This window comes from Anabrus simplex, chromosome 2 (assembly GCF_040414725.1).
Source record: "Anabrus simplex isolate iqAnaSimp1 chromosome 2, ASM4041472v1, whole genome shotgun sequence".
In the NCBI taxonomy this organism is placed as follows: domain Eukaryota; kingdom Metazoa; phylum Arthropoda; class Insecta; order Orthoptera; family Tettigoniidae; genus Anabrus; species Anabrus simplex.
In genome coordinates this window covers 215,166,869-215,193,973 of record NC_090266.1, presented here as the reverse complement: position 1 = coordinate 215,193,973, position 27,105 = coordinate 215,166,869, and the positions used below count along the sequence as shown (strand labels likewise).

Sequence of the window (27,105 nt, the reverse complement as noted above, 5' to 3'; positions counted from 1 at the left end):
GTCAAGCCATGTCAGTCAATGGGGTAAATATTTATTGAAGGATTTCCTTATATATGACATTCCTCATACATAATTATTTACAATTTTCTTTACATTGCACCGACACAGATAGGTCTTATGGTGACGATGGGGTAGGAAACTGCTAGACCTGGGAAAGAAGTGACCCTGGCCTTAATTAATGTGTGAAAATGCGAAACCACGGGAAACCATCTCCAGGGCTGCCGACAGTGGGTTCGAACCCACTATCTCCTGAATGCAAGCTGATAGCTACATGACCCAAACCGCACAGCCACATGCTCGGTGCATTCCTTGTACAATTACCTTTGGGCTCGATTACTTTAAAATATCACTCTCTAGACATTGCAACATTTAACTGGCCATGGCTGAAAACTGGCTGAGGTAAATAGAGACCTTCATGTCCCTTGAGATTTATTGATCGTGATACAAAATGCCAAGTGAATTGGAAATTGATGCCTCTTGAAAGAAAATGGAAGTGTTTTATCGGATGTTGTCAGGCAAATTTGAGGGATTGGAGTGCTCTGTCCAACTTTACCCCCACTTATTTCTAAATCTAAACGATTTTTGTACATCTTACAGTTAGGCCCAAAAATTATTCCGTTTAGGAGCCGTTGGGAAACATTCAGATTTCTAAGGAGCATAACCGTGGCTCCAATTTTTAGAATAAGAATATGTTGAGGCAAGTCATTAATTTGAAGGAATTCAAGAATTATATAGGAAATTGAAGTAGCTAGCTTTCATCTTCAGTATTACTCTGTTTAGGCTAGAGTTGTATGTTGCAAGTTATAAATCTCATTCCATATTGACTGTTGTCACTTTACAAGTAAAAATATTTATAAAATCCTCGTTATCAATATATGTTTTGCCCACTTATTTTTATGTAAGCAGAGTATTTTGAAGAAGGGTCAAAGATGAGACTATTTAATACAATAATAAATCAATAACTCTCATTTAAATTTAGAGGAATTTTCAATGTAATGTGCACTGTTCAAACTCTGAGCAGCAAAACGGCGACTATTCCTGTCCACGTTACTGATATAACATGAAGCCCTAAATCGAGGCACTTTTTTGTATTGTATATCCTAAATGTTTTTCTAGTGCCGCCAGAATCATCAATGAAAAATACATTCTGGACATTTGTGATGTCTTGTTGCAGCACGTCAGTGATTTCATTAACAATTGGAAATTTGTTCCTGGTTTATTGAGAGTACCATATCGGCCAAACCAAAATTGAAAGTTAGCACATTAGTATGACACAGAGGATAGACTCACTTTGTTAACTACCAGAATGGAAGAAGTTCATAGCCTCATTGTTAAAATTTCTCCAAAATCACTCAAGCTACCAAATACAGTAGAACCTCGATAATTCAAAATCACGCCTAATTCGAAGAAGCTCTCGTTCCCAGAAAAATGAGGTACGGTTTTGCATGTTATTTAAGTTGTTTAATTCGATATATGGATAATTCGTAATTTGAAGAACAGTTACCAAAATTCATATTTCAAAACTGCCTTTATGTTTTTTTTTAAAAAGTAGTATTTTACGGAGTAATTTAAATTCGGAATTTATCAGCGTCGTGATAGAAGGCGTCTTCCGAAACGTACAGGGGTAGCTAACCGCACTTTCTTTCACTTCAGTGTGTCTACAGTGTGCTTCATATTTGCTAAGTTCAAGTGAAATTGTTAGTCTTTTGTATTCAGCGTTTTAAAGAACGCCATAATATCACGTAGCAGACAGTGTGCGGAGAAGCAGAATCTGCGAACACTGGCGATGCCGACAATTGGCGAAAAAAGAGTGGCTCATAAAATCAATTCGTATGCACCGAACAACATTGTCATTGTAGATGGAACTTTTTTTTTTTTAACCCGAGCCCAAACGGACTCTCATGCCTTAAGTCTCAGTGGAAGTTTAACATTGGCGACTTAAGGTATGGTTCTTAAATGAACGCTTGTGCACCGAGATACTATATTGTTACAATTATAGACATTTACTGGACTGCACTTTTTATAACTGGTAATTTTAACTAACATGGACTGCCTGCACAGGAGCCCAGTCATAGTGCTGTGATTTATTTCTTCATACTGACAAGTGCGTCACACAAAATAAAAGTGGAGAGTTATGCCAGGTTTACATGAAGAAATAACTATTTCTTTGCTGCCGATAGGTCATACGAATTTATTTTGTGACTGGACATTTGGTCTCATGAAAGGGAAGTACTGCACGAGACGTACTTCTTCTCTGACAGATATTGTCTCAGTCATTGAAGATAGCACCCGAGTCAAAACTTAACAAAGCTGCCATTAGCAGAAAATAAACTGGCAAACTCTTAGTAAATATGTATGTCTGGCAATATGGTTGGAAAAAGAGTTCCTCAGACTACATCTTTCAGTCATTTTACTGTGAAAAAGAATATGCCCGGGGCCATTACGTGTCAACAAAAATTGTAAGGTCCTGCTGTAATTATGAAGATTTGCGAGACAGATAATCTTCCTCAAAACCTACCTAAGAAGTTGGAAGTAAAAGGCATAACTGCAGAAACAACGAAATATCTGTTTGATAACATTTAAGAGTACTGCATAGCAGAAACAAGGGATTTATTGTGCCCACGGCCAGGCAACATTAAGGCAACTGAACCTGGGCCAAGTATCGAGACAACGATATTCGTCTTCATCTTTGAATCGTGTGTATTTTTTTCCCCTTGCATGAGGTTATGTACTTATCTAAGTGCATTATTTGAATAGGACTAATGTCAGTGCACTTTGTTGGATTGCATGCATCAATGGGTCTTGGAATACTTTGTGATGTGGCAAGGGCTGACATTTCTGAATTTCAAGAGAGGTGCCGTGGCGGGAAATCGAAGCATGTTGTAATGCAGATGGAAGCGAGAGACTTTCTCCCTTCGTCACAGTAAAGTTCGATAAACCACGATGTTTTAAGGACATCGGGTACTTTCCGTGCGAGAACAGGGCATCTAAAATGCATACAGTGCAATAGTACAATGAATACAGCACGTGCACAGGGGAGACAGCATAGATTTATCCTCATGTTTGAATCATGCTTTTTTATTTCTTTCTTTCATTGTCCGGCTCCATGGCTAAATGGTTAGCGTGCTGGCCTTTGGTCACAGGGGTCCCAGGTTCGATTCCCGGTAGGGTCGGGAATTTTAACCATCATTGGTTAATTTCGCTGGCACAGGGGCTGGGTGTATGTGTTGTCTTCATCATCATTTCATCCTCATCACGACGCGCAGGTCGCCTACGGGAGTCAAATCGAAAAACCAGCACCTGGCGAGCCGAACATGTCCTCGGACACTCCCGGCACTAAAAGCCATACGCCATTTCATTTCATTTCTTTCATTGTATGAGGTTATGTTTGTCAGTAAGTTATCCAAGTGCATTATTTGAATACTGTAAATGCACCTTGTTGGATGCATTTTGGAAATATACTTTTGCCATGGCATTTGAAAGGTTTAAACTGTGAATCAAGGTTAATTGCATTCAGTAATGGGTCTTAGAATATTTTGTGATGCAGCAAGGGTTGGCATTTCTGGATTAGGAGTTGGTGGTTAATTCGAAATCAGATTTTTGCGTCCCAGCGACTTCGAATTAACGAGGTTTTACTGAATAGGGAAAGACGACGTGGAGAAGGAAACATTTAAATTTATCCGAAATAACTTCAGGCTAGCTAATATAGGGAGAACTACAGAAGACACAGTAAAATCGCGTTTAATAGCTTCTTCTTAGCCAAGCAACTCGCTACAACACACGAACGCAGGCTGGAAGAAACCGAAGTACAACTGACCAGGAAGACGTCTGACTGTGCATGCGTGCTTACCCCTTTCCAACTCCTCTATCATGGCACGTGCCTCAGTGCTCTCACGGTTCAGTCGGCCTTGAAGTACTGACGAGCACTTTGGCCAATCAGAATGATACATTTTCTAATAATTTAAAAATATATGGCATGAAAAGTTTATGCTTTTGAAGACAATTTGCAAATCTACAGGCCAAGAGCTTTCATCAGAATGCTTTACAGTGTCAGTCTGTTCAGCCATTTTCTCCAACATGCTGTAACAAAAATCAGCTTAGTGTTTTAAATATGTAAATTATTATTTAATTGATTAATAAGAATATCAATCAATCCATCAGTGGGAAGAAAAGCAAGAGAATGGTGATGATAGGAAGGAGAAAATCAGGAAGAAAGTAATAGAGAATTTCAAGTACTTAGGAAATAGAAGACGAAAGGATTCATGGCTGGATATGGAAATCAGTTTGATAGAACTTGGTGTGTTTCCTATCACAGATAGTCTCTCCTTTGGAATAAAAATGTACCAATGAATGATAAGGAAATAATGTACAAGACTTGTCCAGTGACAAATATGGACAAAAATTTAATACAGAAAACAGGTTTGACATATTATCTGACAAGTATGTTGTAACAGACGAATAAGGAGGGAGAGAGTGAAATGAAATCATACAGAAAGAAATAAAGGCAGAAAAGTGATAGAATGGATAAAGCAGACTGTCATTACATTGTTACACTGTCATTGTTTGGAATAGTGAACTAATGAATGCAAAAAGAATGCTAAAATGAATTATGGAATTGCAAATGAAAAGAAAGAATCTGCACAAGATCCAGGTCATGATGCATGAATTCAGTTAAGAACACAAAGAACAACATAAGGCAACAGAATGTGGACTGGGCCATTATAATGAATGAGAAATGATTGGTGAACAGGGAAAAATCTAGAGGAACTTTGTCACAACCCATCTTCATCAGGGTTAGGGGTCAGGATGGTGATGATTAATCAGTCCATGTCGTGTATACCAGTAATGACCGTTATTAATGCAAGACTGTTAGCATCTATAAGAACTCAGTATGGCTTAACCAACTTTAATTTGTCTTTTAATGTCACTGTTCTTTTCTAATTTTGCAGGGTAGCTGTACAGACTTCTAGTTTTAATTGTGTACTTGAAACTGCTTTATTTTTGCTTCTTCATTTCAGCCTTATTTCTTTTCCCTCTTCTGTTGCCTTTTGCTCGTGAGTGTTTTTTTTTTGATTAATTTTTACCTTATGTTTCCTCAATATTTTTCCTCTTGTTTGTAGCTTACTGAGAGCAAAGTTGGTAACAATTTCACCTCCTGTACTCAGTTGCAGCATCAAATCCCAGCAAAATTAGTCAGTATTTAATAATGGTTATATGTGTTAGAATTGATTGAATTGGTCAATTTGACACATTAAGGGACTCCTTTCAGGAATATTTCACTGGTTTTCTGATTTTGTGGTGTAGAATACATCATTCTACATTGTAATTTTGTATTTGGAACAGTTTTGTTGTTACTTCTCATTTCAGCCTCATTTCTTTTCCTTTTTATGTTGACTTTTGCTCAGAAGTGTTTTGTGGACAAATTAATGTATTTGAGTTTTTATGATTAATTTTTGTTCTGTATTTTCTATTTATTTTTCTCTCATTTATAGCTTACTCAGTAGCAAAGTTTGTAAAGTGCTCACCTCCTGTACTCACAATTGCAGCATAAATCTCAGCACAGTAGTCTGTATTTAACAGTGGTTAATTGTGAAAAACTTGGTCATTTTAATGACAAATTAAGATACTTCTTTGAGGGCAAAATTTGGCATTCCTTTGTCTCTTTATGATCACCAACAGTATAATAGATATTAAAGTTGTAACAGTTTGGTTTCTTACTTACAAGAACATAATGTATATATCTAAACCCTCGCATTTGAGGTTGGTTACATTATTTTCATCTCAATCTCATCTTACTATCCCCATCCACAATCTGTTACTTGACATGTTATTATGAATATCATGATCCTGTTCCTGGCATAATTTCATTTATCATTAATTGTTTGTTAATTTATTATTTTTCAACATTGCTAGAATTTTTTAAGATGAGCCTTGCCATCTTGCCTCCCAATGTTGAAAAATGTGTGAATATTGCCACCACATGTGACAAAAATTTTACACTGCAAAGGAAAAAGGCAGGAAGGGCTATAGCTCATTCCATGTTAAGAAAACCGTATTGCACTTATGAGAAAAGGGTTGCCATATCGAACGGCTCTGCTCAACACCATCACGGGAAAATGGCAGCACATAAATTTGTGAAATTCAGTATTTAAGTTGAAGACAAAAAGCGTAAGAAACTAACTACAAATTATTTTTATGAACTAAAGGGGATGAGGGATTTACAGGGGCTATTTTTGGTTTTTACAGATTTCTTAGGTAAACTATGGTACATAAATAAACCTCAACATTGAAGTGTAAGGAAAATTAGGGAACAAAATAGACAAATAATTTTTAATAGGCTCGAGGGGTGAGGAATGCATTTAATTGCATTTAATAAATTTATCTGGGCAATAAAGGCTAGAATACAGATGCAACAAGTAAATACTGTAGATGACTCTACAAAAGATCACATTATTAATGTTAAAGAAAGACATCACACATGTAGGCTTATCACATAATTCCCACTCAACACAAAACAATTACACTCTGATTTAAAGCCTAAAAACACACGTGCAACAAATAAATACTGTAGACGATTTCACTACAGGAGTGAGCTGCCGGTAGCTCACAGAGTGAGGGACTACATAAGGCTTGTGCCAGAACAACACAAAAGAAAGAAAATGAAGGTAGGCATCAAAGCGATGGCTGTTTCCGCCATTGTGCCTTCTTCCTACAAATGTATTTATGAAAAAGAAAATGTTACGTAGTTAAAAAATAACTCACGGGCAGAAATGCCTCATCGTTATTATCTATCTTTCATAATACATTACAAAGTACAGTATAATATCCTGTAATCACAAGGAATTTAGAGTGTCTCAGAGGGGGTGTGTTCACTCCTTGTAGGTCCATAAGAACTGTACTGTTTTCATAACATGGAATGGGGTATAGAAATATCTATTTTTAGATTTGAGTTCCATCTGTTAGCCTGATCTCTGAACTACGTGATGAAAGGAGTGACAGTGATGTCACCATATGGAAAAGTCTTCATAAGAAATTTGCAAACAGGCTGAGCAGTCTAAAAAAAGACATGCCTTAAGTCTCAATGGAAATTTAACATTGACGACTTAAGGTATGGTTCTTAAATGAAGTTCCTGTATTGTCTTCTTGACCGAAATATGAAATAACCAGCTTGTGCACCAAGATGATGTATGTTATAATTATAGACATTTACTGGGCTGCATTTTTTATAACTGGTAATTTTAACTAACATGGACTGCCTGCACAGGAGCCCAGTCATAGTGCTGTGATTTGTTTCTTCATACTGACAAGTGCATCACACAAAATAAAAATGGAGAGTTATGTCAGGTTTACATGAAGAAATAACTATTTCTTTGCTGCCAATAGGTCATACAAATTTACTTTGTGACTGGACATTTGGTCTCATGAAAGGGAAGTACTGCACGAGACGTACTTCTTCTCTGACAGATATTGTCTGTCATTGAAGATAACACCTGAGTCAAAACTTAACAAAGCTGTCATTACCAGAAAGTAAACTGGCAAACTCTTAGTAAATATGTATGACTGGCAACATGGTTGGAAAAAAGTTCCTCAGATCACATCTTTCAGTCATTTTACTGTGAAAAAGAATATGCCCGGGGCCGTTACGTGTCAACAAAAATTGTAAGGTCCTACTGTAATTGTGAAGATTTGCGAGGCAAATAATCTTCCTCAAAACCTACCTAAGAAGTTGGATGTAAAAGGCATAACTGCAGAAACAACGAAATATCTGTTTGATAACATTTAAGAGTACTGCATAGCAGAAACAAGGGATTTACTGTGCCCACGGCCAGGCAACATTAAGGCCACTGAACCTGGGCCAAGTATCGAGACAGATTTTTTTCCACAAAAGGAAAAGACATGTAATTAAGAAAATTCCAAGAGAGCAGCAATTCAGTTTTGTAACTACAGAATACAAGATAGAGTAGTAATATAAAGCCTTAATTGGATAGTGACTATGAATAGTAGTTTCAGAACAATATTTTAAAATATCCATTATTCATCATCTTTATCATTTCCCTTTATCCAGCTGTAGCTGGGTAGGGGCAAATATGGTTCCTCTCCACTTTCTTCGGTCTTTCCACCACCACTCCTCCTCCAACACTGTGTCCCAGTCCAGGTTTCTTTCTATAATACTGCGTTGGATTGTATCCTTCCATCTCAATCATGGTCGTCCATTATTATTATTATTATTATTATTATTATTATTATTATTATTATTATTATTATTATTATTATTGCTACTGTTGTTATAATTATTGTATCCTTATTTTGTTTGTACATCTTGGAATTTTGAACATGTTTACATACTTAATTTCCGGAGAATGAAACTCCTGAATATTTATGAAAATTATTTTAACACACAAATTCTTTTATCCAGCAAAATGCAGGTAGATTTTCTACATTCTTAATATATTATCAAGTATTACACCCCATTTTCCAATAGATTTTCTCAAAATTCAATCAATTTTGTCTTACAACTTCAGTATTCCATAAAGTAATCAGTTTTTAAGCTAGATACTTCTGGTTGTCACGTAAATGATCGCAAATTTATCTACAGTCAACTCTCGATTAACCAGGATAATGTAGGGTTCAAGCTTCCGGGATAAATAAAATTGCGTTTAACCTGCAGAAAGCTAAAAATAGAACAGGCATAGTGAAAGTACAGTCAAAATGATAATAAATGATACTACGAGGTGTGTTCAAAAAAAGACAGAACTTCGTAAATTGCGCGCAAACCGCAACATTGAGCGAGTTGTGACTGTGGCGGCGCCTAGCGGCAACTTCTGACAACAGACCGCTGCTTTCCGCATTCCATTGCCTGCATTATCAGTTGAGTTAGAGCCTCTGAAGTGATTGCGTGTGTCACGTGTTCGTCGAATTCTATAATGAAACAGCTTGAGGAACAATGCGTGTGCGTGAAGTTCTGCTTCAAAGTTGGGAAAACTTTTGTGGGAACACTGGAGATGAGACGTGCGTGTACGGTTACGATGTCGAAACCAAAAGGCAATCATCACAGTGGGTGGGGAAAGGTTCTCCTCGACCGAAAAAAGCACGAATGAGTCGTTCAAACATCAAGGTGGTGATGATTGTGTTTTTTGATTGGAAAGGCATTGTCCATCACGAGTTTGTACCCCGAGGCCAGACAGTGAACAAAGAACTGTACCAGAATGTTTTAAAGCATTTGAGAGATGTTGTGCGCAGGAAGAGGCCTGAACTGTGGGAAAACAAATCCTGGATGTTGCACCATGACAGTGCGCCAGCACATGCCCCATCCGCCCTATTCTCCCGACTTGGCTCCAGTAGACTTTTTCTTATTCCCCAAATTGAAAACCACCTTGAAAGGACATCGTTTCCAAGACATTGAAGAGATCAAGGAGAATGCGACGAGGCAACTTCGCGCCATCAAAGAAAGTGCATTCCAGGAAGCATTCCAAAAGTGGAAGAAACGTTGGCAACACGCTGTTGATAGTGCAAGGGACTATTTTGAAGGGCACAGTCTGTGAAATGATGTAAGCTACATAATAAAGTTTTTCTATCCACAGTTCGGTCTTGGAACACACCTCGCTACTGTATTGTTTTTTATTAACTCACCCAATACTTTGCAGTAAAAGTAGTACTTAGCACAATTAATAAATGTAAAAATAAACAGCACTTTTTGTTAAAACTAATAAGGCAAAGAAATATATTTGGACTACCTAACTTTACTGTATCTGTATTGTAATTCTGTATTACTGTAACTCCTAACACTCGTGTATTTTTAGTGTTTTTGATATCGCGGTTAAGCCATAACACGGTTGATTGGATTACGGTAAATCGAGAGTTGAGTGTACTGACAAAATATAAAATAAACCAAAAATGTTATTTTCTAACTTAAGGTATGGTTTCCTGGAGAGTGTGTCACATTTGAGCTTTTAATTAGATTTGAAAATGCCTTCCATAGTAGAAAAACAGTGGTGTTTGAATGATAAAATGCTGCATAATATATCAAAATTGTAGTATATAATTCATAACAGTAGTGAAAATTTCTTTATGAATTAGCCATGTGATTACCCTTCTCCATATTTGGTGACTGTAAAGCTACAGTGACTTTCAATAGCCATTTTATCATAGAATGTTGCTTTCAGTTTTGGGATCTGGACTTCAATTATGTCAGTTATACTCTATATAGAAACCATGATAACGCATTGTCAAGCACCTTGTTACTGCTTCATTAAATGTGTTCATTTAATTACAATGCTTTTTTAAATAATTTAATTTCATTTAATTACAATGCTTTTTTAAATGATTTAATTTACATTTATATGTTCTAAATAATCAAAATGGAACTTTCTGGATCAGAATATTAAGCAGTTAAAATAAAATCTTGTCCTGTCTCTTCAAAGTATTGAAGACAAGTGTAAATCACAACCTTCAGTGTAACAAATATGTTTTGAATAAGCTAAAAGGATCATAGTTGTGAGTATCCACTATTATCAGTTCTAGAGAAGTCGGATTATGCGTACGTACCAACCACCATGAGTGACATTGGTGTTGACAGAAAGTTTGACCTTTGTAGGAACATCGTGTGATGTGCAGTAGTTACGCAGTTTTGATGTTCTGTGTGTAATATTGAAGCCCCAGATTCTTAGATTTAGAACTATCTGTTGCTATCTCGGTATTCTCAAATTACCACTTTTTTTGTTTGTGTACCAACAAATAACATACAGTACTTCAATTCTATAAAACCTAAAAGTATACATTCTGCTTGTTAGAACCTAAAGAGTGTTAATTCATTGTATTTCACCTATACATCTGTAGTATATTTATTTGATTTTAAAAAGTATTGCTGTTTATTGCTGCATACATAATGTATCATAGGTGGTGTTCTTTGAAAGCATAACTGTACAAAGTAAAGCTTATTTCATTGTATGTGGTAAATAGCAAATATAGATTCTTGATTGTGCAGAAGGGATGATAGTCTGTCACGCGCATGTCAGACATGGCATAATCACATGATCATGACAGGTGCAGAAAAATAGCTAGTGAAATTATTTAATAAAACTTCAGAAGTGACTGGTGACAGTGAATTATTTCATTTTTAAAAACATAACTAATTTTCTCTCTAACTAAAGCATGAGAAGTTTTTAATGCATTATCTCTCAGTAGTGAACTAGTGATACAGACTTCATTATTGTTATTCGCACAGTATAATTCAGTTTGCTCGGAATATGTTTTACTCCTGAAAAACTGTCTAAATGTTACATTGTTGGTATCATGTTAGGAGAGCACTATTTACAGGTGTTTATGATGCTTATTTCTATATTTTTTTCTCCATAAAACCTGTTAATTCCTATATACAGATACAGATTCAAAATACTAAAAAGTCAAATACTTGCATTGAAGAAAATCTCAGTTTTGTTTTAATTTTTTAACCCAAAAATTTCGGGCTTAGTGCAGTATGCTCTAGTTCATTTTAATAATGCCAAATCCTGATTCTTCTAAACTGTCTTTTAATTTAATTCAGTTTTGTGTAAATATTCAGTTAATGCATATTAACAAACTTTTCATATGTTGGAAAATGAAACATTTCTCTGCATAATGTACATTGTATTTGAAATGTACAGGAAGATTGCACATTCATTTTATGAACAATTAAATCAAGCTAGGAATGAAGATAGAAATATACAGTATAGGATAGACACAATGACAGGTCAATGTGAGAAGACGGAGAGACAAGGAGGAGGGTGTAGGTCAAACTTCGAAATGCAAGATAACATGAACAAGCTTCACATCTTCATACACTGCAATCTTCACATAGATACACACACTTCTCATAAATCCCAGTTTTTCTTTATCTCTTTCTTCTCAACCCTTGTTAAGCTTTTTTCTGCTTCCCATTTTCATCAGGATACAATTTGTCCACACTGTATGTTCTTTTTGTACAAAGGGGGAGCTGTTCTTGTCAGATCTTTGTTCTTGATGTGAGTAGTGTAGAATAAAATGAAAGTTTGATAAACACAGGCTGAGGGAAGAGATGAAAAGATAAACAGTTTATACAGCTGGAAGGAGACCAGGAATGTAGGACAGAGGTGAAAAGGAATCCAATGCGTTAATGTAAGCTATATAGAAAAGTAGAAAAAAAGATAGGAACATATACAAGGATGGATAGAATAAAAAGTCAGTGTATGAAGATGGAGCTACAGAAAGTTCTTCTGTATTCCTTGTCATGTTATCTGTATAAAGTGTTTGTCAGTCTGTATTTTCTTTTCCTGTGTTTATCAAACCTTCTCATCCTACACTTCCCAACAAGACTGATTATCTGTTCAATCTTGAAAACAGCAGTGAAGTCTATGAGGGCTGAGAAGAAATGAATGTGGAGGAACTGGAATTGAGGAGACTTGATTTACTCGACTTACTTGACTTATTTCCTGTTGCTCCTGGGCTTCCGTGAAACGCTTCCATCTGTTCCTATTGTTGGCTAACCTCTTCACTTCATTCCAAGTTTTCCCCACTGTTAGACATTCCTCTTCGATCGTCTTTTTCCAGGTCTTCTTCGGACGTCCACGCTTTCTAGCGCCTTGGGGTTCCAGTCGAGCGCTGTCTTTTCAATGGCTCCAGCGGGCTTCCTGAAAGTATGTCCTATCCAACGCCATTTTCTCTCCCTTATCTGCATTTCAATTGGCTGCTGATTAGTTTCTTCCCATAGATCTTCATTTGAAATAATATCCGGTCATCTTCTGTTGATGATACGTCTTAGAGAACGATTCAAAAAGACTTGTAGTTGTTTAGTCGTCTTCTGGGTAACTTTCCACGTTTCACAGCTGTAAAGCAGCACTGACTTAACATTTATGTTAAAAAGTTGTAGCTTAGTTTTTCTAGAAATGTTCTTGTTTCTCCATATAGGATACAATTGAACAAAAGCACCACTTGCTTTTCTGATACGACTCTTAATGTCTTCTTCTGCTCCTCCAGTCGTAGTAACCATACTCCCAAGATATATATAGGAGTCTACTTGTTCTATCTCTTTTTTATCATCTATGGACAATTTATCATCAATCTTGGAATTGACCCTCATCTTCTCTTCCATATCTCTGAACCGTTGAGCCAGTAGGCATATGTCATCTGCAAAAACAAGGTCTTCTAACCTATCTTGTAAGCCCCACTGGATCCCGCTTTTCCGACCTCAATACACTCTCCTCAGCACACTATCCAACACAAGTAGGAAAAGCGTCGGAGAAAGAATACAGCCCTGTCGAACTCCCGAGGTCACATCTGTTGGTTCAGTAAGATTTCCCATATGCAGAACCTGACATTTATAACACTCGTACATATCCTTTATAATATTCAGAATCTTTTGTGGTATACCATATTCTTCAAGTGTTTGCCACGTAACTCTTCTATTTACAGAGTCGAAGGCCTTCCCAAAATCAATGAAAGTCAAGTAGAGGGTGTTCTGCCATTCTGCACTTTGTTCCAAGATGATTCTCAGAGTGTTTATGAGATCAACACAGCTACGCTGTTTACGAAAACCAGCCTGTTCCCTTCTGAGGCGCAATTCCACAACATCCTTCACCCGCTCTAAAATGATCCTTGAAAGCACCTTACTTGGTACCGACAACAATGTAATTCCCCTCCAATTATCACAGTAATATCCCCGTTCTTTGGTATCTTAACAATCAGGCCTTTCTTCCATTCAGCTGGTTTGCTTTTCTTCATTCCAGATCATTTCCAACAGGGGGTGCAATAATTTTGCCGAGGCCTCAATATCTGCTTTAAGTATTTCTGGCGCGATTATCCATACCTGGTGCTTTTCCAGTTCTTATCTGTTTCAAGGCCTTCTCTATTTCTGAATCAGGTTGGAGGATGTAAATTTATTCTTGGGTCACTATCTATGGTTCCATTTGTCGGTTACCATTCTGTTCTGTGTCTCTATTGAGCAACTCTGAGAAATGTTCCTTCCATCTCTGTAGCTGTTCTTCCCGGGTGGCTCACCTCTCTTGTTTTTAACAGGTTTATTCCTAATAAATCCTCTCCTTGACAGTTTCTTTGTGATACTGTACAATTCCTTAGAATCTCCCCTTGCTGATGCTTCTTCTGCCATTCGTGCTTGTTCATCTACCCACTGTGTATATGATCTTTTCTTACGCTTTTCTTCACACTCTTATCAGCTTCCACGTATTCTTTTTGTGCTGCGGCATTGTGTTGTCTTGTTTTTCACATATTAATCTTTGCCTTAACTAGCTTTCTAGCCTCTATTTTTTTCCAAGTATCATCAGACATCCATTCCTTCTTGAGATAATTATAAAATCCAAGCACCTTCTAACTAACTTCTAAATATGTGTCCTTGACTTTGTTCCATGATAATTCAACCACCATCATAAGTTCTAGCTCAACAGCAAGAGCTTCAAAGCAGTTTCTTAATTCTATCTGGAATTCTTTCCTTTTAGTTTCATCTTGCAATTTACCTGAATCAAATTTCTTGTTTCGCCTTTCAAATTTCCTTCCACTTGAAACAGTTTTAATTCTAAGCTCTGCAACTACCAGGTGATGATCACTTCCAATATCTGCCCCTCTTTTATTTCTAACATCTGTCATTGATCTTCTAAACATTCTGTTTATTGCGATGTGGTCTATCTGGTTTCCTGTAACTTGATCTGGCGACACCCATGTAATCTTATGGCGTCGTTTATGAGGGAATAAAGTGCCACCTACTACCAAATCATGGCTAGCACAGAAATCAATGAAAAGCTCCCCATTTTCGTTACAGTCACTAACTCCATGCACTCCCAAAATTTGTTCCAGCCCCTCATTGTTAGAACCAACCTTTGCATTTAAATTCCCCATCACAATAATAATATCCCTCTTTCACACTCTCTTAATAGTCTCATTTAGCTGGCAGAAGAATTCTTCCTTTTTTTCAATCTCTGACATTTCTGTGGGAGCATAACACTGGATCACAGTCACATTGCGAACCTGGGTCTTGAATCGAGCTGTCATCAGTCTTTCTGAGATGGATTTCCAATCAAGGAGGCTCCTCTTTGCAGTTTCATTCAATAGCAATCCTCTATGTTCTTCATCTTTCCCCATTTGCCCAGATTACAGGAATATGCACCTATTAAGTGTCTGTACCTCTCCGAAGTCTGGCCACCGTACTTCACTTAATCCAAGGATATCCAGCCTGTATTCCTCCATCACTTTAGCCACTTGCTTCAATTTACTGCTCTCTCTCAGGGTTCTGACATTCCAAAAACCTATTCTCGTTTTCCGTTTCATGCCAAAAGTCAGTCAACTTCTTATCCATCTGGTTGTGTATCACTTCAGTTTCTTTAACAGTTCATATTTAAGGCTGTGCGAGTTTCTAGCCCACAGCAACCCGAGCTTGGTGGTGGGACTGCCACCTAAGCCTCCAAGCCTGCTGTTTTCTGTAGGGGTTGGTCTCCCTTAGCCTTTGAAGCTCCCTCTTCACCACAAGGCAGTGGTTCCCCTTGTTTCTTTAAACCCCACGGGAAGAGGGTTGCTTCGTCTGCCAGATTTGCCGTTCCAAAAGTCTCTTTTCTGCCGCATCTGTCATTGAGGACTTCACCAGAGCCCCGTTAGCTGTCACTTTTCAGGGTTCCTGCAGGGCCTTCACAGCTACCGTAGCGGTCATGGGTCACACACAGTCCCCACTGTACATCACCCCTGCAGGCAATCCCTTACTTCATGCCGTTGCCCACCTCCCACGATGTGGATGAGGGGTTGGACTTATGGGAGGCATCTACATGAAGCTGGCAGTGCATAAAGATTAGGGGTTTATCCTGCCCTCCTTTGTTTTGATATTGATCTTAGTCTCTACCTTTTGTTGCTCCCTTATACCACATGACCTGTCGTTTTTAAGCTTGTACTTATAACTATCCTCGTTCCTACTATTCTGTGTTTGATTTTATTCATCACTTAATTGCTCCCTTTGAAGTATTTGTGTGAGAATTAGTTTATTTTTATAATGTAGTCAGGAAATCATTTCTTGGTGTATAACAGCAAGACCTATCTGGAAATAATTTTGTCACAGGGTTTTACTTCCCCATTTCATTATCGCCTCCCTAGATTTGATACTAGTTCAAATTTTGTGTATCAGTAAATTATTGTTTTGTATTTGCTATGAATACTATATTGGTAATACTGTTATTTTTTCTAATTATGTATCTTCTTAATGGCGTATACTGCCAATAAATTAATTTGATTTATGGTTTTAATGCATTTTTCAGATGATTGGGCATCTATTTTCGGTGATCCAACAAAGTTTGGTTTAGGTCTGTTTTCTGTTGCTTTCGACATACTCTTTATGATCCAGCACTACATCCTTTATCGGTGAGTGTAATTTATGTTAGTAGCATGTTTATGTATAAAATTGCTCTTTTCAGATCCGTGAGGGAATGCTTTCCTTGTTCATGTAGTAGACACTACATTGGTGAATAATCTTTTAATGAATGTTCTGTGTTCACCCCTAATGCTTTCTTGTAGAAATGATAGGAATGCAGTCATTAGTTTTATAACATACATTGAACATTGTTTATCCATAATATCCATATATCGCCATGTTTGGCGAGAGAAGCTTTGGAGAGAAAATCTTTTGTGATATATTGAATACTTCTGTCACAGCACCCCATAGTTCGTCTGTTGTTCAGTAATGCTGTTGACTGACTTTAGCCATAATAAAATCCCACGAAGCGTTATCTGGTGTGCACAAGTCTCAGCTGTTTGCTAAGCAGGTCAGGTGGTGGAGTGGGGGTATACTGCCTTCGCACTCTCAAACTTTGATAGCAAAATGCTTAGGAACTCTGCTTTGATGCAGAATTTATGCTAGCTGCTGTTCCAGCTGCTGTGTGCTGAGGATAGAACCATTTTCAAACCATTTCTTTGTGTGACTGCCTCTTAACAGGATGATAAAGGAAATATGCCCCAGAGGTGTGTTTTGTTTTTGGCCCAGATAATAACCTGTAATGAATTTGTTCTCAAATTTCTGCTAGAAATGGGGATTGTCCTTAAACCAAAACACAGTGTTACAATTTCTGGAACTGTTGTAAATTTTGCTCCCATTTGTTATAGGTGCCATCATTGTGATCATGTTTTGAACAATCTTGGAGATTTGTAATATCTGAAGCCATCTCTTTTCAGTTTCGACTCGGTTAATTTACAACTGTTGGGCTCTTCAGTCTGCCAAAACTAACTTTGAGTAAATAAATTTATGAACTACCTGAAAGAGAAAACATACAGTAACAGACTTTTGCAGATGTAGGCAGACTAAACAGCCTAACAGTTGTAAATTAGTCTTTGGAGAATCGCAGCGCAAGCATTGTGCCAAGTATTCACACCACCATTGCTCAGTTCATTAAGATACTGAGGATGAAACACTTTTAGGCCTAACTTCTTCTGCTGCTTATTCTTCTTCTTCATCTTCTTCCATTGTTGTGTGGTGTGTGCCAAGTTCAGCTCAACATTTCCATGTTTATTTCACTGACGACTCCTTCACTGATTCCTACTCGATGCACATTTCCATCTAGTCACGGGTCTTCTACTTCACATCTGATGGTGCACACTCCTTGTTTCAAACACCTACTTTTCGTATTGTAATAATGTCATTCTCGGTGGGGGGATGAAATTTCAAATCTTTATTCAAAGTGCGACTTGGCTATGCATTTTGTTTTGTTTTTTTCATGTAGGTCTGGTAAGTTTTCTAATTTCATCTGTTGTGCTTATAACTAGGGATGAGATTTTCCCTCCTTGCCTATTTTATTCCTTTATACAGAAACGTAGGATTTTAAGACTTAAATCTGTTTTAGGCTCTTTTTAGCAAGAATTTGTTGGTTTTTCTGTGCCTAAAAATGCCTATTTCAGGGCTGTGTGTCTGTTTGGAGTTTAATTGCCCATTTAATGCCTTTTGGCAGTCTTTGAAAGTATCCAATTTTCTTCCATTCCTTTTTATTCTAGCTGGTGTGTTCATCATGATTATTTTCTCGTTCTCATAATCTGTTTACCCTACTAACAATAAGGAAAATTCTCAGAAGTCTCCAAAAATAGTGATTGGGGAATTTACTTTGGGACAAACAAGGAACAATTTGCCCACAAAGACTTCCACCCCTCCCACCTACTTAAGATGATATGCGAGAACCGATCAGCGTCAAACTACAGTACGTTGTACACATCCATTTCGAGTACCCCCCTCTCTCGTAAAGTGCTGGGCGCTTTGTTGTGAGATCTACTTTGTGTAAGTGATGATGATTGTTGTTTAAAGTGGCCTAACATGTACTGTAGGTCATTGGCCCCTTTGAAGGAGAAGGAGAAGAAGAAGAAGAAGAGTGTGTATGCATGTGTGATAGACTAGTATAACTTGGAAACAATTCTCTAATCCATGGGTAAATAATGGAAATATCGAGCTCGATTATTATTATTATTATTATTATTATTATTATTATTATTATTATTATTATTATTATTATTATGTCTGACTCGTTGGCTGAACGGTCAGCGTACTGGCCTTCGGTTCAGAGGGTCCCGGGTTCAATTCCCGGCCGGGTCAGGGATTTTAACCTTAATTGGTTGATTCCAATGGCCTGGGGGCTGGGTGTATGTGTTGTCTTCTTCATCATATCATCCTCATCACGACGCGCAGATCGCCTACAGGCGTCAAATAGAAAGACATGCACCTGGCGAGCCGAACCCGTCCTGGGATATCCCGGCACTAAAAGCCATACATTTCATATTATTATTATTATTATTATTATTATTATTATTATTATTATTATTATTATTACTTGTGAGGTGTAGCTATGAAGTTGTTTACATCTATTAGTATTATTTACGTAGTTATGTACGGACTTTATTTGTTATAAATTGTGATCGTATCATTTGTGAGGTTATGTCATGGAACATCTGCTGTATGTATATTAATGAGTTTATTTAATCTAAGAACACATAATTTATAGTATATAATGTATTATTACCTGTGTACAGTATATGATGTATAAATCCAATGCAGTGTTGTGCAACAAGTGGTAATAGTCCAGAGCAACGTATCTTTGGCACTAGAGAGGTACAGAAAATTCCAATCATTGTAAATAGGTTATTGGAGATTCTCGAAATTATGAGAAAACATGTTGTGTCATCTTCTTCTAGAAACCTGGCCAGGCAACGTATATAAAAGGGCAGGCTTGGGAGTTGAGTGGAGTTGTTTTAGTGAGAGTTATGAGTGCAAGTCGTTAATCGTTTATGTAAATTTGTTGTGTTGGTAGTTGGTTGACATGCAAGTGTTGCAATCTCCTCTTGTTCTTCTTCTTCGTAGCAGTCAAGTGTTCAAAATGGTGGTTTATTGATGTGTGTATAATGCGTATATAATGTGGAAATAAAACTGTACACAATTGACAGCATTTCATGTGTGCATCTTTGTGGAAACAACATTGGCGACCGTGACAGGACATGAGAATAATTTTCAGTAGTGAATAAAAGTGTATCAGAACAAAATGCAAGTGATACTAGAAAATATGTCCGTACAGCAACTTAAAGATGAACTTGCAAAGAGAAATCTTCCGTCAGACGGCAATAAGAACTCATTGAACACGCTGTTACAAGATGATCTCATCAAAAACGGCGAAGATCCCCAAAAGTTTTTTTTATAGAGGTGGACGAACATCCGGACTCGTCATCAGAAGAAGAAATAAATATGACTACAATGTGTTCCCAACTTAATGAGCCTGATACAGAAACTCATTTTCAACTTAACAGGCCAAATTTTGAAAGTAAATGACAAGCTTTCAGACAAAATTTCAGACATTTATCGTGACCTAACAGAACAGATTTCAGAACATATTTTGAAGGTAGATGACAAGATTTCTGAAGCTAATAGAGTTTTAACTAGACAAATATAAGTGTACATGCAGGTTTACAAACTAGAACAGTGCCTAGAATCGAAAATTTCAACCGTAGATGATAAAATTTCATCCCAAATTAGCGACGTTGCCAATAAATTAACACAGCAGATATCGGATATCAGGTCAAAGCTGGGACAGGTTGAGCAGATCGATAGTAGGGTAAGCCAGCTGGAAGGGGACATCTCGACCTCAAGGAGGTGGAAATCCAGGTTTCCAGCATAAAACAACAGGTTGAGGGGAGAATTTCTACCATCAAGGGAAATTTTTGAGCCGTAGTGTAATTCAATAATATTGCATATTATAGCATTGAAAAAGGTGTACCATTATGACATTAATGTAATAATTATTATTGTGAAGGAAGGTTAAAAAACCAGATTTTGAGCATCAAGGGAGATGTGCAGAATATGAGAGAGAGAGAGAGTGAGCATCCTTCACTCAATAGAAGATAGATTAACTCGAACAGGACCTATCACTACACATTCAACCCCCTCAAACCTAACCGGCAACACAGGACACCTCGACCCGAAGGTGAATATAGAGAGCCTTCCGGAATTCTGCGGACGACTGGAAGAGAACCCGACTAACTTCGAGGGATTGGTCAGTCTACTAGGAAGGACTAATCTACTGGAGGACATCTCGTTCAACTCATCACGCCGCAGTTAAAGGATCAAGCCGCTACTTGGTTGAATGACATGAAGGGCTTAAAGTTAAACTGGGCTGATTTTGAGAGGGAATTCCTTGCTAGGTTTAATTCCGAAGGGGTGAAGAGCTCTGTGAAAAGGAAGCTACTGACTGATGCACAACCCACCAGCATGAGAGCTAGCGCGTTCATCCTCCAGAAGTACCAACTCTTGAAGCAACTGCACCTGGAAGGATGCAAGAACGAAATCTTACCAGACATCGTAGAGCAGCTCCATGATAAGATTAGACCCCTAGTGAAGATATCACAACAGAGATCCTTTGATGTTCTGCGTAGAATCATCGCCCAGTTGGAAGAAGAACACAAGAGCAAAGCCATGGAAGAGACCAGCTCGGTTAAGAAATGCTACCAGTGTGGAAGAACAGGACACCTGAAGAACAAATGCCCGACCTTGGCGTCAGAAAACTATGTCCGGCCTATTCTGGATTGAGGGGGGATGGGACTGCGAACAGGAATACACCTCAAGACGCGACAAACAAGCATCCCGCATCAGGTAGGAGAGGGATTGGTCAGATAGTGAGCAGAACAGGCCAACCTAGCCCAGCTATCATCTTGAGGATAGGCAATGAGAATTTTTCAGCCATACTCGACAGCCAAGGAAGCCATTGATTTGTAAATGAGACTATTGCCAGATTATTACCGCCTATGAAGTCTTACCATCTCAGAAGAGTAGTGGGAGCAGCGGACGGGGTAACCTATTCAATCCAAGGACAGACTAACCTAACCGCTAAATGTATGAGCATGCCTATTGTAATTGATGTTGCAGTGATTCAGAACCTAATACCTGACATCATATTCAGTCATGACTTTCTGGTAGATTACAAGGTGATCCTAGACTATGCAGCTCATGAAGTCTTTTTTGGTAAAAGACAGATGTCTAAGGGTCGCCTGGCTTGATGGAAATCTCCGGACTCGCAAGGATGCGGAAGTCGACATAGACCTGGGAGATATCCAGTTAACACATCTTCAACCAAGTGAAGAAGAGGAGCTGAGACACACCTTAAAGGACTTTCCGGAAGTCATCACCAATAAAATAGGACGGACTATCACTGTAATGCATACCATTGAATGCAGCACTTCCTCAACCATCGAGCAACGTCCATGTCCAATCAGCCCGGATAAGCGCAACTTCGTCATTCAGAAGATTCAAGAGATGGAAAGGCAAGGTCTCATCAAACCCTCTACATCCTGTTGGGCTTTGCCTACCGTCCTACCAAAAAAGAAGAATGGGGAGAATCGACTGTGTGTGTACTGTCGCAGGTTGAACGAGAAGACCGTTAGTGACACCTACCCCATGGCTGACCTGAAAGACTCACTGAAACGAGTAAGTGGGTCTAGGATTTTCAGCACACTGGATCTCAACTCCGGATATTGGGAAGTGGAGGTCGAGGAAAGTTCTATGCCACTGACCGCCTTCATGACAATGAGAGGATTGTACCAGTTTACAGTAATACCCTTCGGACTGAAGAATGCTCCTGCAACCTTCATGCGGTTGATCGATAAGGTATTGTCAGAATATGTTGTAGATTTCTGCCAAATGTATCTTGACGACATCTTAATCCACAGCCAGAACACTGTGTACACCTGAAGAAAGTGCTGGAACAACTGAAAACTCATAGACTGACCTGCCAACTGGAGAAGTGCCACTTCGCCCAGTCCCGCGTAGAATATCTTGGCCATGTCCTAACATCTGAAGGCTTAGAAAGTCAACCAGAGAAGAATCGAGCTATTGAGGAAGCTGAACGCCTGCGGGCGAAGTGACAAGTACGTCAGTTCCTTGGCTTGTGTGGATGGTATAGCAGCTTTGTGCCACACTTTGAAGAGAATGCAATACCACTCATCGATCTACTCCATAACATTGCAAGTGATAAATATAATTTTTTATCTGTATTGATGATAATTGATTGAAATTATAACAATAAGTTAGTTTATTAATTTGTCCACCTAATAAGTACAATAACTCTTGTCTTTGTTGGATTACATTGACATTTTAATTAAAATGGTACATGTTTCGCCTTACATATAGGCATCATCAGCCATGGGTTTAACCTTGAAATAAAATCAGGCACCTGATTTACATATAAATAAGATAAAACAAATTTATAAAAAGCCTTGAAGAGACTTGAAAGAAAATTGACATATGGTAAAAGACTAGTACAATGTTGGTTATAAAGACAAGGCTATGAGTGAGAAGTTTAAAAGTATTTACAATAGTAACATTAATATTAATATGAGTAAAACAAATAAACCAACATTTTGTTATAGACAAGTGGTAAAATTGCTGTAAAATGATGTTGACCGACTAGCGGTCGGAACTAGATAAATGAAAATGACGTACGGAATCGTATTTTTAAAACATAATGTTGAATGAAATAAAGTTGAGAGATGGTCAAGTGACCTGTGATAATTTGTTTACGTAAGTTAAAAGTCAAAAGTCAATAGCATATGGTGATTTTGTGGTTCACTTTGATGAAGTAGTACGAGGTTGTCGCTGAAGGTTAATATACAATGTTTATATTGGACCTCTATGGACCATCTCATTTGATATGATGTTATAACGTTGTTGAGAACATTGGTTTGATGACAAGCTGGTCAAAAAGGTAATGTGACAGTAGAATGTAGCTGACGTGTTGAATGTTGGATCAGAAGTAAAATCTGTGAAAGGAAACCAAAAGCGTGGTGTTAATTGTATGAAAAAACTTTTAGATGAAAATTGTGTGCACTTACCATTTGAAGATGGTGAGGATAACTTGTTATGTTATGAGCTAAAAGTTATTGATGACTCTCGAGCTCCTACTATGTGTCAAATGGTAAGTTCACACGATTTCCACCTAAAAGTTTTATTACGATTTTTTCATACAATTAACACCACGCTTTTGGGTTCCTTTTACAGATTTTACTTCTGATCCAACATTCAACACATCAGCTACATTCTACTGTCGCACTGCCTTTTTGACCAGCTTGTCAACAAACCCATGTTCTCAACAACGTTATAACATCATATCAAATGTGATGATCCATAGAGGTCCAATATAAACATTGTATATTAACCTTCAACGACAACCTCGTACTTCTTCATCAAAGTGAACCACAGCATCACCGTATACTATTGACTTTTGACTTTTAACTTACGTAAACAAATTATCACAGGTCACTTGACCATCTCTCAACTTTATTTTATTCAACATTATTTTTAAAAAATACAATTCCGATTGTCATTTTCATTTATCTAGTTCCATCCGCTAGTCGGTCAACATCATTTTACAGCAATTTTACCACTTGTCTATAACTAAACGTTGGTTTATTCATTTTACTCATATTAATATTAATGTTACTATTGTAAATGCTTTTAAACTTCTCACTCATAGCCTTGTCTTTAAAACCAACATTGTACTAGTCTTTTACCATATGTCAGTTCACTTTCAAGTCTCTTCAAGGCTTTTTATAAATTTGTTTTATCTTATTTATATGTAAATCAGGTGCCTGATTTTATTTCAAGGTTAAACCCATGGCTCATGATGCCTATATGTAAGGCAAAACATGTAGCATTTTAATTAACATGTCAATGTAATCCAACAAAGACAAGATTTATTGTATTGATTAGGTGGATAAATTAACTTATTGTTGTCATTTCAATCTACTCGATAACAACCTCCCGTTCCGATGGACCAGCAAGGGAGGGGCAGCATTCCAGTGCATTAAGGCTGCGATATGTAACGCTCCCGGTTTAGCCCATCCCGACCCTCAATGGAAGATGTGCCTGCAGATGGACGCCAGCGACTCCGGCCTAGGGGCAGTGTTATTCCAGGAGATGAGTGATGGTGGAAGGGACATCGAGCATGTCAGCTGAAAGCTATATCCCTCCAAACAACGCTGCTGGACTGCCGAGGAGGAAGCCATAGCCATGGTGTTGGGCCATGGACAAATTCAGAGGCTACATGTACGGAAGAAAGTTCCAGCTGTACACCAATAATGCAGCTCTCAAATGGTGGAACTCTCTCTCCGGCTCAAAATCTAAATTGATGCGATGGGCTCTGTTAATCACAGAATTTGATTTCGATGTGTGTCACGTCGTAGGACCGACGAACATAGGAGCAGACAGCTTATCTAGGCACCCGGCGGTGGAACCTGAATTTAGGAGCACCATTGTCGAGAGGGAGTTTCCACAAAATCACCAGAGCGAACCCAATGAACCTGTCCTTATGATCACCAAGAAGGAACTTGATCTGGGAGTAATCAAGCAATGGGAAGAACAAGACAAGCCCTGTAGGACCATGACGCAGTGGGTTAGGAGACAGAACACCGATAGTCCACTCGTCTCGAGGGAATTCAAGATGTGCTGCAAGAACTTCCGGGTTGACAGAGGACTCTTAATTTACAAGTGGCACCTCTCTGGCATGCCTGCAACAGTGGTGATTCCTAGACAGCACACGACGGACATCCTCGAGATGTTCCACGACAGCACTGAAGCCAGACATCCAGGGGGTGAAAAGACATATCAGTCTATCAACGAAGATTCTTCTGGGTCAACATGTGGAAAGATATCCTGGACTACATCAAGGGGTGGTACATGTGCGCCTGCACCAAGGCGAGCAACAGGAAGGCAGATTCCACTCAGTGAGGAAGACAGCCGCAACGCCCTTGGGAGGTCATAGCCCTGAACTTAATGGGTCCTACCCTACAACACCACAGGATAAAACAGGACTGCTAGTAATCACCGACCTTTTCACAAGATGGATTGAGGCCTTTCCAATACCAGAAGTCACGACAGGACGCATCACCAGCCTTCTACAAGATGAGGTATTTAGCCGCTACAGTTATCCACGGTGCATTCTGTCAGACAACGGGAGTCAGTTCACGTCAAGGAAGTGGCAGCAAATGATGACAGAATGGGGGATGGAGAATTCGACCACCCATATCTACAACCCACGGGCCAATCCACTGGAACAACATAACCAGGAGCTAAAAAGGATGCTACGGGTCCACCTAATAGACAAGGAATTATGACTGTGGAACCGTCAGATACCGCAGTCACTCTTTGCATTGCGACGACACGTCAGCCGTGTCGCTGGTTATTCCCCAGCAGAGCTATACGGCACTGGGGATTGGGAGATTCGTCCACTATCCACGCCTGGTCAAGATGATGCAACTGTTTCCCTAGCAGAGTGGCAGCATAGCAGCAGCAGGACATCAAGGAAAAGCAAGCTTTGGCCGAGAAGAGATCCCTTACCCAGGCCAAGGCTCAAGATGTCGAAGAGACCCAGATCTTCTTACCAGGCCAACAAGTGCTGTGACATAACCACCCAGTCAGTAATAAGATTGGAGAGTTTCACGCAGGTCTCGCACCTAAATGGGTTGGTCCCGTCAAGGTAGATAAGCAGCTGGGCCATGCGGTCTACTTACTAAAGACCAACACTCCTGTCAAGGTCCACGCATCGGAGTTGCGGCGAGTCACCCAACCTCTGCGTATACACCGCAAGCCTGGTATTGCCATGGGTCCACCTGGAGGAGAGGCTACTAATGACACCGCACAATCTTGTCATGTGGAGGAGAACACATCGACTACCGAGGAAGAGGCTGGCGGCAAGGCAACACGATCCCCGACACGGCACGATCCGCCCAAGAGGAGGAGGAGCACACCCAGAGACATCGACGAAGAGAGAAGATATAATCTACGTCCAAGGCTAAGTCGACGAGTGTGATAGACTGTTGAAATTGTTTCAAGTTATAGGGGGGATATTGATGCAAGTGTAATGGACTAGTATAACTTGTAAACAATTCTCTAACCCATGGGTAAATAATAGAAATATCAAGATCTATTATTATTATTATTATTATTATTATTATTATTATTATTATTATTATTATTATTATTATTATTATTATTATTACTTGTAAGGTGTGGCTATGAAGTTGTTTACGTCTATTACTATTAGTATTTATGTAGTTACGTACGGACTTTATTTGGTATAAATCGTGTTCGTATTATTTGTGAGGTTATGTCATGAAACATCTGCTGTATGTATATTAATGAGTTTATTTAATGTAACAACACATAATTTATAGTATATAATTTATTATTACCTGTATACAGTATATGATGGATAAATCCAATACAGTGTTGTGCAACACATGGTAATAGTCCAGAGCAACGTATCTTTGGCACTAGAGAATTTCAGAAAAATCCATTCATTTTAAATAGGTTATTGGAGACTTTTGAAATTATGAGAAAACATGTTGTGTCATATTCTTCTAGAAGCCTGGCCAGGCAACGTATATAAAGAGGCAGTCTTGGGAGTTGTTTCAATGAGAGTTATGAGTGCAAGTCATTAACCGAGTATGTGAATTTGTTGCGTTGGTAGTTGATTGACATGCAAGTGTTGCAGTCTCTTCTTGTTGTTCTTCTTCGTAGCAGTCAAGTGTTCAAAATGGTGGTTTATTGATGTGTGTGTAATGTGTATACAATGTGTAAATAAAACTGTA

General features: G+C 38.5%; 1 protein-coding gene across 7 annotated transcripts in view; it reads left to right on the top strand.

The window, feature by feature from the left end:
• Window positions 1-27,105, top strand: part of Ctns (Cystinosin) — a 636,400-nt gene that overhangs the window by 391,735 nt on the left and 217,560 nt on the right. For all 7 annotated transcript variants that reach the window (XR_010859250.2, XR_010859248.2, XR_010859246.2 and 4 more), the window contains exon 10: window positions 16,263-16,365. Coding sequence is in view for 2 of the 7 variants with exons in the window: in XM_067140511.2 (XP_066996612.2) it covers window positions 16,263-16,365 (103 nt within the window). In the remaining 5 variants the exon portion in view is untranslated. The remainder of the gene's footprint in view (window positions 1-16,262; window positions 16,366-27,105) is intronic.